Genomic DNA, 15,336 nt, shown 5'->3' on the forward strand with positions numbered 1-15,336 from the left:
GGCCACAACAGTGAGAGGCCCGCGTACGGCAAAAAAAAAACAAAAGAAATGTATAACTAATCCCCCAGTAAAGAGATGAGAATGGAATTTATCCCAAAACATATTTTAAAATATGGAACTAAAAGAAAGCTAAAACAGGGCCTCCCTGGTGGCGCAGTGGTTAAGAGTCCGCCTGCCGATGCAGGGGATACGGGTTCGTGCCCCGGTCTGGGAGGATCCCATATGCCGCGGAGCGGCTGGGCCCGTGAGCCATGGCCGCTGGGCCTGCACATCCGGAGCCTGTGCTCCGCAACGGGAGAGGCCACAACAGTGAGAGGCCCGCATACCGCAAAAAGAAAAAAACAAAAACAAAAACAAACAAAAAAAAAAGAACGCTAAAACAAATACAAAACAAATAGCAAATGGTATATTTAATCCCAGCCATATCAAAAACCACATTAAATGTAAATTTTTTTAACACTCCCAATTAAAAGGCAGAGCTTGTTATATTGAATAATCACATTGGTAAAGAACAATTGTGATATTTAAAAAAGCAAGAACCAAGAAATACCGTGCTAATGTCAACCAAGAGAAATCTGGAGTGATGTTAATAGCAAAGTAGATTTCATAGCAAAGAATATTATAAAGAGGATCATTTTATAATGATAAAAAGGTCAGTTTAGCAAGAGAACATGATAATCCTAACTATGCATCTAATAATAGTTTTAAATTGTATTAAATAAAAACTGATACAACTAAAAAAAACAAAGCTACAGATACAGTCAGTTTTCAATATATCTCTCTCAAACCATTAGAACAAGTAGACAGAAAATTAGTAAGGGGACAGAACACTTGAACAACACTGTTAACAAAATTGATGTTATGTATAGAACTCCCCATGCAATGACAAAATTAACATTATTTTCAAATATACAAGGATGATTTACCAAGATAGTTTATATTCTGGGTCATGAAACAAGTATTGATAAATTTAAAAGCCACAAAATATGTTCTCTGATCACAATGAAATTAAATTGAAAATCTGTACCAGAAGGATACCTACAAAATCCCTAAATATCTGGAAACTTAGCAACTTATTTCTAAATGACCTATGGGCCAAAGAATAAATCACAAGGGAGAAAGTATTTCAAACTGAATGAAATGAAGATGTGACATTGAAATTTATGGGATGCAGCTATGAAGCTTACTTAGAGAAAGATTTATAGCATTGAACATTTATATCAGAAATGTTATATAAAGTCTCAAATCAATGATCTATGTTTATATCCTATGAAGCTTGGAAAAAGAGCAATTTTAGCCATATAAAAGGCAGAAAGAAGGAAAAACTAAAGGTAAGAACAGAAATCAATGAAATAGAATACAGAAAACAGAATATATCAGTGAAATCAAAAGCTAATACTTTTAGTCAATTTGTTCAAGAAAAATGAGAAGGTACAAATTGTTAATATCAAGAATTAAAGATGAGACACCATTACATATCCTACAGACAGTAAAAGAATAATAATGAAAACATTATTAAAACTTTATGAAAATAAATTAAATGACTTAGATGAAATGGGCAAAGTCCTTGAAAGACACAAATTACCGAAGCTTACTAAAGGAAAAATACCATGAATAGTTCTATATCTATTAAAAATTTGAATTTGTAATTAAAAACTTTCCCAAAAAGAAAACTCCAGGCCCAGATGATTTCCCTTCCAAATTTCACTCATTATTTAAGAAAGAAAGAATAGTTCAATGGAAACTCTTCTAGACAGTAGCAAAGGAGTAAATACTTCCCAACTCATTCTGTGAGGCTGGAAATATCCTGGTACTAAAATCAGACAAGGGCATTAAAGAAAAAATAAAGTCCAATGATGTTCATGAATACTGATGTGAAAATTCTTAACAAAATTCCATCTAAATACATCCAACGATGTGTAAAAGGGATAATATATTATGATCAAATGGAGTTTATTTCAGGAGCAGCTGGTTCATTTAACACTCAAAGATCAATCAGTGTGATTCACCGTATTAACCAACATAATGGGGAAAACTATCTCAATAGATAGAGAAAAAGCATTTGACAAAATTTAACATCTGTAGAAGGAAACTTTCTCAGCCTGATAAAGGGCATAGATGAAAAGCCTAAAACTAACATCACACATAATGGTGAAAGAACTAAACTGTTTAGTGTTTTTATGGTAAAGCAGCAAGTTAAAGAAGCATTTCATTCCTTAACTTGCTCAGCTAGGTGGAACTGTAATTTCCTTGCTCCGTTTTGTGACATGAAACTTTTTTTTTTTTTTTTTTTTTTTTTTCTTTTTGCTGTATGCGGGCCTCTCACTGTTGTGGCCTCTCCCGTTGCGGAGCACAGGCTCCGGATGCGCAGGCCCAGCGGCCATGGCTCACGGGCCCAGCCGCTCCGCGGCATATGGGATCCTCCCAGACCGGGGCACGAACCCGTATCCCCTGCATCGGCAGGCGGACTCTTAACCACTGCGCCACCAGGGAGGCCCGACATGAAACTTTTTAATGCTATTTTATTGTGATGGGATCATGCCTATTACCTAAGGTAGGCTTTGCCATCTGTGAAAACTCAGTAAATGGAAAGCTAAAAAATTTTTTAAAACACATTATACATTGGGAACAAGAAAAGCATGTCCATTCTCACCACTTCTAGTTAACATTTTTTTTTTAACTTCTCAAGTAGGTTTTACTATTTGTTGAAGATATTCTCTGTGCCATATTTATAAACATAAATTTAATATACAATTGTCATACAATAATAAAAATAAATACTTTTTACTCTTTATCAAATGAATGTTTTCTTAAGAAAATTCAAGGGATGTTTTCAAGAATAGTTCTCATCTTGCCAGCAAGCTTTTTGTGGCAACCTAATTTTTTTAATTGAGGTATAGTTGATTTACAATATTATATGTTTTGCATGTACAACATAATGATTCTCAATTGTTAAAGATTATACTCCATTTATAATTATTATAAAACGTTGGCTATATTCCTTGTGCTGTATAATATATCCTTGTATCTTATTCTATTTAACATCTAACTGGAAATTTTAGACCATGCAATAGGCAAGAAAAAGAAAAATAAAAAGGATACAGATTGAATATGAAGAAATAAAACTATCCTTATTTGCAGACAACATGTGTGTGGAAAGTCCCAAAGAGTCTACCAAAAAACCTCCTAGAACTAATAAATGGTTTAGCACAGTTGCAAAATACAAAAATCGATTGTATTTCTGTATACTAGCAATAAACCATTAAAAATTGAAATGAAAACCAGTAACAATTAAAATAGCATCAAAAATATGAAATTCCTAATATATATCTGACAAAAATGTACAAGACCTGTGCACTGAAAGCTACAAAACATTTCTGAGAGAAATTATAAAAGACCTAAATAACTGGAATGATATACCATGTTCATGGATCACAAGACTAAGTATTATTAAGATTTCAGTTTTCCCCAAGTTAATCAATGGATTCAGTACATGACCTATCAAAATGTCACCAGGTGTTCTGAAGGAATTGACAAGGTGATTCTAAAATAAATTGAAATGTAGAGAACCTATAATAATCAAACTTTTTTTTTAAAGAACAATTTGAATACCTATACTCCCTGACTTCAAGATTTACTACAAATCCACATTTACTAGTAATCAAGACAGTTGATTATTAGCATATACACACATACATACACACACACACCAGCACACCATTACATAACAAAAGATCAGAATAGAGGGTCTGGAAATAGGTTCAACATGTATGGTCAATTGATTTTCAACAAAGGCAGTTCAATGAGATAAGTGTAAACTTTTTACCCAGCAGTGTTTAAACAGTTGGATATCCATATGGAAAAAAAATTCTTTGACTCTTAATCTCACACCCTATGTTAAAATCAACTCAAAATGGATTTATTTATGTAAAATTCTAGAAAATGCAAACTACAATAATCTCTAGTGACAGAAAGCAGATCAGTAGTTGCCTGGGAACAAAGTGGGAAGCATGAATTATAAAGAGGCGTGAGGAAACTTTTGGGAATGATAGATATGTACATTATTTTGATTGTGGTAGTGGTTTCATGTATGTATATGTATGTGTGTGTGTATATATATAATCATATAGTACAATAAACAGCATATATTTAAAGTGTAAGTCAATTATGTCTCAGTAACACTATTAAATAACTTTCCTGTGTCAAGGCATTTGCTCTATTTTGTGTCATTCCATTGTATTTGGGGATATAAAATATAATACTAAGGAACCTTTTTGACCTGCTCAGTACACAGGTCTTGTACTTTTTTGTCAAATGTGTGCCTAAAAATTTGAAATGCCTAAGTACTTCCCCAGTCACACACTCGCTTCTATTTTTCAGATTGAATATGAACACAGAGCACCAGAGTGCCGTCTGGGTCTGAAGGAAGGCCGTCCATTCTCAGGGGTCACTGCATGTTTGGACTTCTGTGCTCATGCCCATAGAGACTTGCACAACATGCAGAATGGCAGCACATTGGTAAGTGGTGCTGAGGAGAGCTTAGCAGCATGTCCTGTTGAAGAGTAGAGGACTGGAAGTTAGCAGCATTTAGAGCAATATGTTTTCTGCCGGTGTCCCTGCAGAGAACAGTGTTTTCATGAATGATTGCTATTGCAAGGTGACATTGTTTTGCATAACTAGTACTCTCATAACAGGTTGGCATGTCACATTAGTGGAAAACTGTACTGACAAGCATGTGAAAATCATGGAAATTCTTGGTGCTAATCTAAACCAGTGACTAAGCCTTGCCAGCTACAATCAGGTGCCCAAAAAACTTCTTTCAAAATTCACTGTCAGATATCTAGTAGGTTATAATCAGTTAAGCAAAAAGCCACATATGAGCTAAGGTACCAGTCCAGCTTGCAGAGAAAAGTATAAATGAAAAATGCATCATCGATGTCACACCAACTACTACAGAAGGTTCAAAGTGCAAAAGAACCCATTGTAACTACATACTACAGTGGGTAAAATGGATTGGTCCTTGTATTTGAAGGCTTTGGTAAGGGGAGAAAATGGATCCGTCTTGGGGGGAGCAATGTTGCATACCATCAAAACCCAGGGTGTGGCCTTGCACCTAAAGAGATGACTCAGAGTGGAGATAAAGAATGAAAAAGCTCAAGTACAGAAACTATAAATTAATCAACCTAATGAGTTATCAACATGGATACAGGTGTAATTGAGGAAGATGACCAATGAGACCTAACATGGAAAATAGAAGGCAGGCACTATAGTTAAATTATAGTGTAGAAAAGAATTCAGAGAGATAGTAGGCAGTAGTGGAATTAATTCGAGGAATCTGGTGTGAAATTTTTGCTGAGAAACAAAGAAGGTATTGGATTAATGGTCTAGAGCAGGGGCTGGAAAAGTTTTCTGTTAAAAGCTTCGCAGGCCACGTAGGATCTCTGTCATATTCTTTGTTTGGGATTTTTTCAATAAAAAGTTCTTTAAAAAATGCAAAAAATACATTCTTAGTTCACTGGCCATACAGAAACAGGCTGCAAGGCAGTTTGGCCACAGGCCCTAGTTTGCTGATTTCTGATTCAGGAGACCAAACATGAGACTTATCATCCACAATATCTAACACCGTCACTCATCAGGTATCGAACACCTGCTCATTATTTGGAGCCTCTGCTAGATTCTGGGAAGTAGAAGAAATAAATGATAGCTGGAGCTATAGTAGGTCTTGAAGATAACCAGATTTTTCTCCAGCAAGGTGATGGAGAGTGGGCAGAGGATGAGAAAGTTTTTGAATGAAGGGGAATTTGTCTCTGATAGGTCACAGGTTCTGTGAGGTGAAATGGAAAGCAGCACTAGAGAGGTAGAAGCGAGTAGGGATAAATTGTGAGAAAAGATGACAAGTGCTCAGAGGCAAGGATTTGGGAAGACTTATGTGTACAAAGTGAAACGCTCGTTTTAATACCATTGCATGTTAAACTTATTTATAAAGGTAAATCTAATATAATCATCACATTCCTTTCAAGAGTATCTTTCAATGATTTTGTATTACCTTGGGTTTTAAATAACTGTGGTCGCATTTTCTCCATTAATTAAAAACACTAAATACTAAAAGCTAGTATTTTAAAACCAACAGTCTTTCATCAAAGCCAATGTGATTGTGGCCAACAAAAGAAAAAAAGTACTATCAAATTATCAAAGCAGCAGAAGTACCTTTTTTTTTCTTTTCAGAAGAGAAATGACTGAGAAGAGAAACAATAAATTAGATTTCATAAAGTACAGAGGAGGGAAAAGAAAGGTAGAAGCAGTGTTAACTTACATATTACCTGTATCAATCAAATCTTCAATTTTACATTATTTAGATTTCACTTTGGTATCCTGTGGAAATTTCTTAAACACAGTTAAGGAGAGTTAGCTGTGAGGAAAGATGTGAAATCTCTTTGTGTACAAAGTATGAGATGAGGCGAATATGATGTTAACAAAAGCAGAAGAAGTCATTTGGTAGAGGAAACTTGTAGCTTCTTTTTGAAGCTTCTTCCCTTAGTCAGAAATGTATGTGAAGAACAGGGTCACTGCAGGTAACAGTTCCTGATAGATTCAAAAAAAAAAAAAAGTCAACATGAACTTGTTTATCTTGATGTACATCTTGATGCAATTTTCATTAATAACAGACAATCATGGCTTTATGGTAACAAACCAATCTGGTCCAGTAGGCCAGCACCACAAATCTAAATACTGTGAAGGGAAAACACATGCACACATACACCAGCTGTCATCTGGACTGAAACTGAGTCTGTGCTGTCTTATTTCCCTACCAGGTATGCACCCTCACTAGAGAAGACAATCGAGAAATTGGAGGAAAACCTGAGGATGAGCAGCTCCATGTTCTGCCTCTCTACAAAGTCTCTGATGTGGATGAGTTTGGGAGTGTAGAAGCTCAGGAGGAGAAAAAACGAAATGGTGCCATTCAGGTACTGAGTTCTTTTCGACGGAAAGTCAGGATGTTAGCAGAGCCAGTCAAGACATGCCGACAGAGGAAACTAGAAGCCAAGAAAGCTGCAGCTGAAAAGCTTTCCTCTTTGGAGAACAGCACAAATAAGAATGAAAAGGAAAAGTCAGCCTCCTCTCGTACAAAACAGATCGAAAATGGAAGCCAGGTGAAACAGTTGGCAGGTAAATTTAATGTGAAGCATTGTAGATATATGTGTTACGTGACACTTATTTTAAAAATGAACATTGTTAACTTTGGAAGATTATGTTCAATCATGGTCTTAGTTCTGTACTGGAATTTTCTCTAAAGTAGCAAGGCCCAGGCTTTGTTCTTGGAGATGGTAGTGAGGTGTGGCATCAGCCCCAGTGTGAGGGAGAAGTTTGGATTTTATTCTATAATAAATGGCAAAGTTTTATGGTAAGTGATATGGTGAAATTAGTGTTAATCCATCAACGACAGACAAGCCAAATTAGAGGTAGAGGAACTAATAGTTTGGAGATTGATGCAGTAAACCAAGAGTGAAGTAATAAGAGCTTGAGTTTTGGTGGTAGCAATGAAGATATAGCATAAGATGACAGAAGCAAATTCTTCCAAAATGATTATCAATACGTTAGAATGAAGGAGAAAAAATATTTAAGGATGACTCCCAAGTTATAAGCCTAGATAATTAAAACAGTACTATTTATTGAGGTAAGTTTGAAAATAAGATTTATGAGGGAAGGTCAGGAGAATAAGATACCTTTCTTTAGCCATGTTGAGTCTGAGGTTTACGAGGGGAATCCACATATAGCTCTTAAAAAGCTTTTACCCATCAAAATAGATCACATCTGTAGTAGTAGCAATAGAGCATTATTTATCAATGATAGTGGATATTCTGTTTCTTGCTTTATCTACAGTTAATACTCTAAAAAGAGAAATCATACAATGTGATGTCCATATCCAAATTTCAGAGATGGTATTGGCCTAGCCATTAACAAAAGAAAAATGCATATCTTTTGCATTAGTGTAATGCTCTGCTTAGAACCAACCGTCTTTGCTTCACAAAGTCAAATCTCCCTACTGATTGATTTTGAAACTCAGGGATAAAACTAAGTAATTTAGAATAATATGTCAAAGATGTTTAATAGATATTTGTTGATTGGTTGACTTACACTAAGAGAAGTAAATCCTATCCACTCCCTGATATCTCTTAAGTTAGCTATAAAGTACAATCAGTTAGAACTTTGTGTCTAGTTCCTTCTAACTGGCCTCTGCAGTGATTGTTTCAGTTCTCAGGACTGCCACTGCGGCTCCATTTATCTGTTCTCATCTCATATTACTCTTTCTTTTAAGTGTGGTCATGAAACAGAAGTATGACTTTTAAAAGTTTCATTTACAAAGCTGTAAGTTCCTTTAAAGTTGTATCTACAACTGTGTAAATTTCCTTCCTGGAAAGCACGCTAATGAAATAGGGTTTGCCAATTGTATAAGGTGCTTTGGGTATTTAAATGAATGTCATTCTTTTACTCATAACATTGCTGAATCTTCCATAACAAATTTTTTGCTACATTACCTATTTAACATATTTGATTGCATGCCAGGCAATGGAGAAATAAAGTAAAATAAGACATGGTCCTTTCCCTCAAGGGACTACTTTGCAGTGAGGTGAGGAGGGGACTAAAAATGGATAATTCCAGTACATTATGACTGTTGCTTTATCTGACTGATGTTTGCAGTGGCTATGACAAAGTATTACAAAAGCACTAGAAGTTGGGTTTATAGACGGCTTCCTTGAGGAAGTGATAACTATGTCAAGGAAGGGCAGGGAGATGGGGAGGAGGGGACAGGGCACTTCAAGTAGAGAGTGTGGCTTGATCAAATGCGCAGAAGCTCCAGAGAACACGATGCTCTCAATGGAATGGCTTTTGGATGTTTTATTACATTTTTCACCATTTACCAAAATGTACTGCTGTGTGCTCTGCCATTTTATTTCTAATGCTCTAGACACAAAAAATTGTGCCAGACAGTGATTAGAGAGCTGTGACATTGTTCTTGTCCTCGTGTGATGGGTGTTGCATAATTCTAGTGATGGTTCTCACATACATGTAGACATCCTCACTAGTTCTCATAAAGTGCTGATCGAGCATGTTTGTCCTTGCTCTCTCTTATCCTGTCCACAGAACTTCTGCGACTTTCAGGACCAGTCGTGCAGCAGCCCCAGCCCCAACTGCAGAAGCAGCTTCCACAGCCACAGAAGCAGCCACCACAGCTGCAGCAGCCACATCACCCCTTCACTGATAACCCTCAGTCAGAGTCTGTCAGCTCTTACACTTCTTCTGGATCCACCAGTCTATACACGAGAAGGCCCAATCCAGTTAGTCCTTATCCAAGCTCTTCACACACTTCAGATATTTATGGAGGCGCCAACCCTATGAACCTCTATTCCACCTCATCCCAAGCTGCAGGTTCATATTTGAATTCTTCTAATCCCATGAGCCCCTACCCTGGGCTTTTGAATCAGAATAACCAATATCCATCATCATATCAATGCAATGGAAACATATCAATGGACAAGTGCTCCCAATATCTGGGTTCCTATTCTCCCCAGTCTCAGCCCATGGATCTATACAGGTATCCAAACCAAGATCCTCTGTCTAAGCTAAATCTACCACCCATCCATACGCTTTACCAGCCGAGGTTCGGAAATAGCCAGAGTTTTACTTCTAAGTACTTAGGTTACAGAAACCAAAATATGCAAGGAGATGCCTTCAGCAGTTGTACTCTTAGACCAAATGTACACCATGTAGGTACATTTCCTCCTTATTCCGCTCATGAGATGGATGGCCACTTCATGGGGGCTGCCTCTCGATTACCACCCAATCTGAGCAATCCAAACACAGACTATAAAAATGGTGAGCATCACCCATCTTCTCATTTAATCCATAACTACAGTGCAGCTCCGAGCATGTTCAACAGCTCTCTTCATGCCCTGCATCTCCCAAACAAGGAGAATGACATGCTCTCCCACACAGCGAATGGGTTATCTAAGACGCTTCCAGGTCTTAACCATGATGAAACTGCTTCTGTCCAAGAAGGCTTCCACAAAGTACACGATGCTGGCAGTCAGGAAAAGCAGCCTTGTGCTGCTGAGGACAATGACGAGGTCTGGTCTGATAGCGAGCAGAGCTTCCTGGACCCTGACATTGGGGGAGTGGCTGTGGCTCCGACTCATGGGTCCATTCTCATCGAGTGTGCAAAGCGCGAGCTGCATGCCACAACCCCTTTAAAGAATCCCAACAGGAATCACCCCACCAGGATCTCACTCGTCTTTTACCAGCACAAGAGCATGAATGAGCCAAAACATGGCTTGGCGCTCTGGGAAGCCAAAATGGCCGAGAAAGCCCGCGAGAAAGAGGAGGAGTGTGAAAAGTATGGCCCAGACTATGTGCCTCAGAAAACCCACGGCAAAAAAGTGAAACGGGAGCCCACTGAGCCGCATGAACCTGCCGAGCCCACTTACCTGCGCTTCATCAAGTCCCTTGCCGAAAGGACCATGTCCGTGACCACAGACTCCACAGTAACTACATCTCCATACGCCTTCACTAGGGTCACGGGGCCTTACAACAGATACATATGATGTCGCCCCTTGTGTTGGTTACCTCATTTGAAAAGACCACAACCAATCTGTCCATAGTGTAGTTCTCATGATGTGGGCAGTGGGGAAAGGACACAGTATTCCTGACAAATGTGGTGAGATGAACCTCAGCTCACCAGCAAAGAAAGAGGTCATCTTACCATAGCACTTAATTTCCACTGACTCCTAAGTGGTCACAGATGGAATCTAGGCAAAAGACCAAAGCATTCTATGCAAAAAGAAGGTGGAGAAGAAAGTGTTCCACAATTTACATTTTTAAACACTGGTTCTATTATTGGACGAGATGATATTTAAATGTGATATTTTTCCCCCTTACAACTCTACACATTTGTGACCACTTTTAATAATACCAAGTTTGCATAGTCGTGGAACACAAATCAAACAAGTACTGTAGTATTACAGGGGCAGGAATCTTAAAATACCATCTGGTGCTGAATATACAATGTACTGAAATACTGGAATTATGGCTTTTTAACATGCGGTTTTTACTGTAATCTTAATATTAACTTTTATTTATCAAAATAGCTACAGGAAGCATAAATGAATAGACAGCAAAACACTGAATTTGTTTGGATGTTCTAAGAAATGGTGCTAAGAAAATGGTGTCTTTAACAGTTGAAAATTAATGCCTTTATATCATCAAGATGCTATCAGTGTACTGCAGTGCCCTTGAATCATGGGGGTACCTTTTCATTCAAGTTTTTAATCGTAATTACCTATTCTTACACAAGCTTAGTTTTTAAAATGTGGACATTTTAAAGGCCTCTGGATTTTGCTCATCCAGTGAAGTCCTTGTAGGACAATAAACATATATATGTACATATATATATATACACACAAATATGTATATGTGCACAAACATGTATATCTATAAATATTTTAAATGGTGTTTTAGAAGCACTTTGTCTACCTAAGCTTTGACAACTTGAACAATGCTAAGGTACTGAGATGTTAAAAAAAAAAAAAAAGTTTACTTTCATTTTAGAATGCAAAGTTGATTTTTTTAAGGAAACAAAGAAAGCTTTTAAAATATTTTTGCTTTTAGCCATGCATCTGCTGATGAGCAATGTGTCCATTTTTATTATAGCCAGTTAAATCCAAAACGGGACTTATTGGATTCAAGGGAATACATTAGTCCACAAAATACATGTTTTCTGGTGCTCATCTCACATGCTATACTGTAAAACAGTTTTGTACAAAATTGTATGACAAGTTCATTGCTCAAACATGTAGAGTTTTATGAATTTTCTGTTAACTGCAGGTAGTGATTAACCGCATGCTACAGACTCAACAAAGCTAGTTCACTTAAGCAATGCTATTTTATGGATCTGTATGCTCTTCAGCGCTGCCTTTGTGTTGATAATTGTACATTGTGATGTTGTCATTTCTTAGCTTAAGTGTCCTCTTTACCAGGAAGATTGAGCAGACTGATGCCTGCATAAGATTAATAAACAGGGTTAGTTCCATGTGAATCTATTAATTAAAAGAAAAAAAAACAGGCAGCTGGTTTGCTGTGGTGGTTTTAAATCATTAATTTGTATAAAGAAGTGAAAGAGATGTATAGTAAGTAAATTAAATTGTAAACAAAACTTTTTTAACGCAATGCTTTAGTATTTTAGTACTGTAAAAAGAAATTAAATATATATATATATATATATATATATATATATGGATTTGAAGCAGAATTCACATCATGATGGTGCTACTCAGCCTGCTATAAATATATCATAATGTGAGCTAAGAATTCATTAAAGGTTTGAGTGATGTTCCTATTTGTCATATACCTCAACACTAGTTTGGCAATAGGATATTGAACTGAGAGTGAAAGCTTATAGCATTGTGTACCATCATTTTTTTTCCAAGTCTTTTTTTTATTAAAAAAAAAAAAGCATACCTTTTTTCAATACTTGATTTCTTAGCAAGTATAACTTGAACTTCAACCTTTTGTTCTAAAAATTCAGGGATATTTCAGCTCATGTTCTCCTTATGCCAACATGTCACCTGTGTTTATGTAAAATTGTTGTAGGTTAATAAATATATTCTTTTTCAGGGATTTAACCCTTTTATTTTGAATCCCTCCTATTTTACTTGTATATGTCCTGATGTAACTAAAACTAATTTTGTAAATCTGTTGGCTCTTTTTATTGTAAAGAAAAGCATTTTAAGAGTTTGGAGAATCTTCTGACTGTTTCAAGCAGAAAAAAATTACATGAAAATAGAATGCACTGAGCTGATAAAGGGAAAATTGTAAGGCAGGAGTTTGGCAAGTGACTGTTGGCTAGAGTCCTTAACTCTCTAAATAAAGATGTTTTGATCCTGTAACCAATACAGGCACAGATCCACGAGGACTTCTCTACACAAACAAAACACTTAGGGGGATGGTGTGCAATCAACTGTACAATTATGTCTTAGTCTGTGTACATTTTTGCTTACTAACATTTCCAATAAATTCTTAATCAACAGAGGCCTTTGAGTTTTATTGGTCAAATCTTTATAACATGGCTTTTGTCTTTTAAAAAATTTCTCCAGTTTTTGGCTGTAATCAATTTACAGGCATTTCAAGAACATTTGTATTTGTCAAACTGCATGATTTTAATATTTTGCATATACCATATATCTAACCCCAAATATTTGATTACTTCATGCACATTTGTTGGTTTTGAGTCAGCCATCCCAATATGAGTGAATATTTGGTTTCTGTATCATCCACTGTCATTTGTCAAACTGCTGGCCAACAAGAGCAGGAAGTGTAGTTCGGGGGTTTGAGGAGAGGTTAGGTAGGGAGGAAGAGAGGAAATTGAGTGGCATATTGTAAATATCAGATCTATAATTGTAAATATCAAACCTGCCTCAGAATGAATGGAAAGCAGATCTCCCATTTGCTTATATAGGAATATCAGGTTGACTATATAGCCATACTTGAAAATGCTTCTGAGTGGTGTCAACTTTACTTGAATGAATTTTTCATCTTGATTGACGCACAGTGGTGTACAGTTCACTTCTAAAGCTAGTGGTTAACTTGTGTAGGAAACTTTTGCAGTTTGACACTAATATAATGAATTCTGTGTGCATTTTTCTACGCTTTTTTAAAAAACAGTTTCATTTTCATGAGATGTTTGGTTGTCTATAAAAATCTGAGGATGGTTATAAATACTGTAAGTATTGTAATGTTATGAATGCAGGTTATTTGAAAGCGTTTATTATTATATCATTCCTGATAACGCTATGTGAGTGTTTTTAATAAAATTTATATTTATTTAATGCACTCTAAGTATTGTTGAAGTTTCTATTTACTGCCTGAATTACTGCCACCTCAGTGAGGCAAAAGGGAATGAAAAGAAATTGCTTTTTAAAGATACTTTGTAGATGGTGATTCTTAATAGTGAACTATAAGGTGACATCGAAATAATTAAGGCCAACATATTTCTCTAGTTATTCAACTTTGTTTTCAAGCTTACTTGTTAGCCCCTTCACTTTGCATGTGTAGCCAGTGTAAGTCAGGAGTGGTGTAACAGCACTTCTGCTGACCACAGGCTGACCATCCCTCCTGGTGTAGAGTCTGAGGGCTATCGGTGACAGCAGGGACGCCAGGGTTGAGTTCATAGGTCTAAGGCCAGCCCTGCTCTCAGATTCTCATTGTCCTCTTCAAGTCCACCCTTCAAGGAAAATTCCTCTTCCTGTCTATCGGAAAGGCAGGCAATATTAGGCAGTGGGAGTGGGAAGAGGTAGCCTGGGAGGCACCAGACAAATGTGCATGTCCTCACCCACCCCACATGGCTTCAGGGAGCCGGAGGCTAGATTGTCCTCTCTACTCCTTCCCCTGTCATGTCAATCACCCCTCACATAACCCCAGTGCACTCCTGCCGAAACACTTTCTAGAAACACAAGATATCAAACACAGTTACTAGTTCTACTTAGACTGAGTCTTCCAACACTCACCCTGACCCCTTCCGAAATTGGTAGGGAAGTCATTTACATCATGCCTGAAGTAAGGGAATTCCCTTTCCCATACTTTTCTCCCTGTTCAGCCTGGGTCAAATAGTCATGCCTGAGCCCAGGAAATCTTTGAACTCATAGCCTGGGTGATTTCTCCAGCACTCTACTCAAAGCCAGGATGTTAAGAGGAGAAGCAACATCATCATTAAAAAACAGTGGTTCACCAATTTTTTTTTTTTAATTTCAACCCTCTGGGGGTGTTGTCAACACTCATTTCATGATCCATCCTCTGGTTGGACCTTGGGAACCTCCCACTCTTCACATTTGCTAGTCTCCACTGTGCAGGGCAAGGGGAATTTAAGGTTCTGTGAGCACAAAAACTTTTCCTGCCAGGGCCCATCCAGATCCCACTGGTGGAGGCTGGTGATGCCAGTGCCCTGTAAATGAAGGTGCAGGCAGCCCTGCTGCTTCTAAGCCCGCAGGTGGAGAGGGGAGATAGCTGGCAATAACAAATGAGCCAGCATCACAAAGCTTTATTGACCCCTTGCCTCCTCTGGAAATAATTGCCGAGAATGAACCTTTTCATGCAAGCAGGCATGCACACAGCTGCCCTGTCACACAGTACCACTTGCTCCTTTCCTTGGTCTCTTCAGTTGATCTATCCTAAAAACCCTCCCTCCCGCTTTGGGTAATTCGAGCTTCTCTTCGACTCCTGCCTGATTCTGCTCTGTACCAAATCAGCTATGTAAGAACCAGATTCAGTGAGAAAAGACCTTATTCA

General features: G+C 37.4%; 1 protein-coding gene across 1 annotated transcript in view; it reads left to right on the forward strand.

The window, feature by feature from the left end:
* TET2 (tet methylcytosine dioxygenase 2) overlaps positions 1-13,846 on the forward strand; it is a 139,361-nt gene extending 125,515 nt beyond the window's left edge. The window contains exons 9-11 of the mRNA XM_060104438.1: positions 4,381-4,518; positions 6,813-7,167; positions 9,145-13,846. Of these exons, the coding sequence (XP_059960421.1) occupies positions 4,381-4,518; positions 6,813-7,167; positions 9,145-10,601 (1,950 nt within the window). The 3' untranslated portion in view covers positions 10,602-13,846. The remainder of the gene's footprint in view (positions 1-4,380; positions 4,519-6,812; positions 7,168-9,144) is intronic.
* Positions 13,847-15,336: the final 1,490 nt, after the last annotated feature.

The sequence above is a fragment of the Mesoplodon densirostris genome, chromosome 1 (assembly GCF_025265405.1).
Source record: "Mesoplodon densirostris isolate mMesDen1 chromosome 1, mMesDen1 primary haplotype, whole genome shotgun sequence".
Classification (NCBI taxonomy): domain Eukaryota; kingdom Metazoa; phylum Chordata; class Mammalia; order Artiodactyla; family Ziphiidae; genus Mesoplodon; species Mesoplodon densirostris.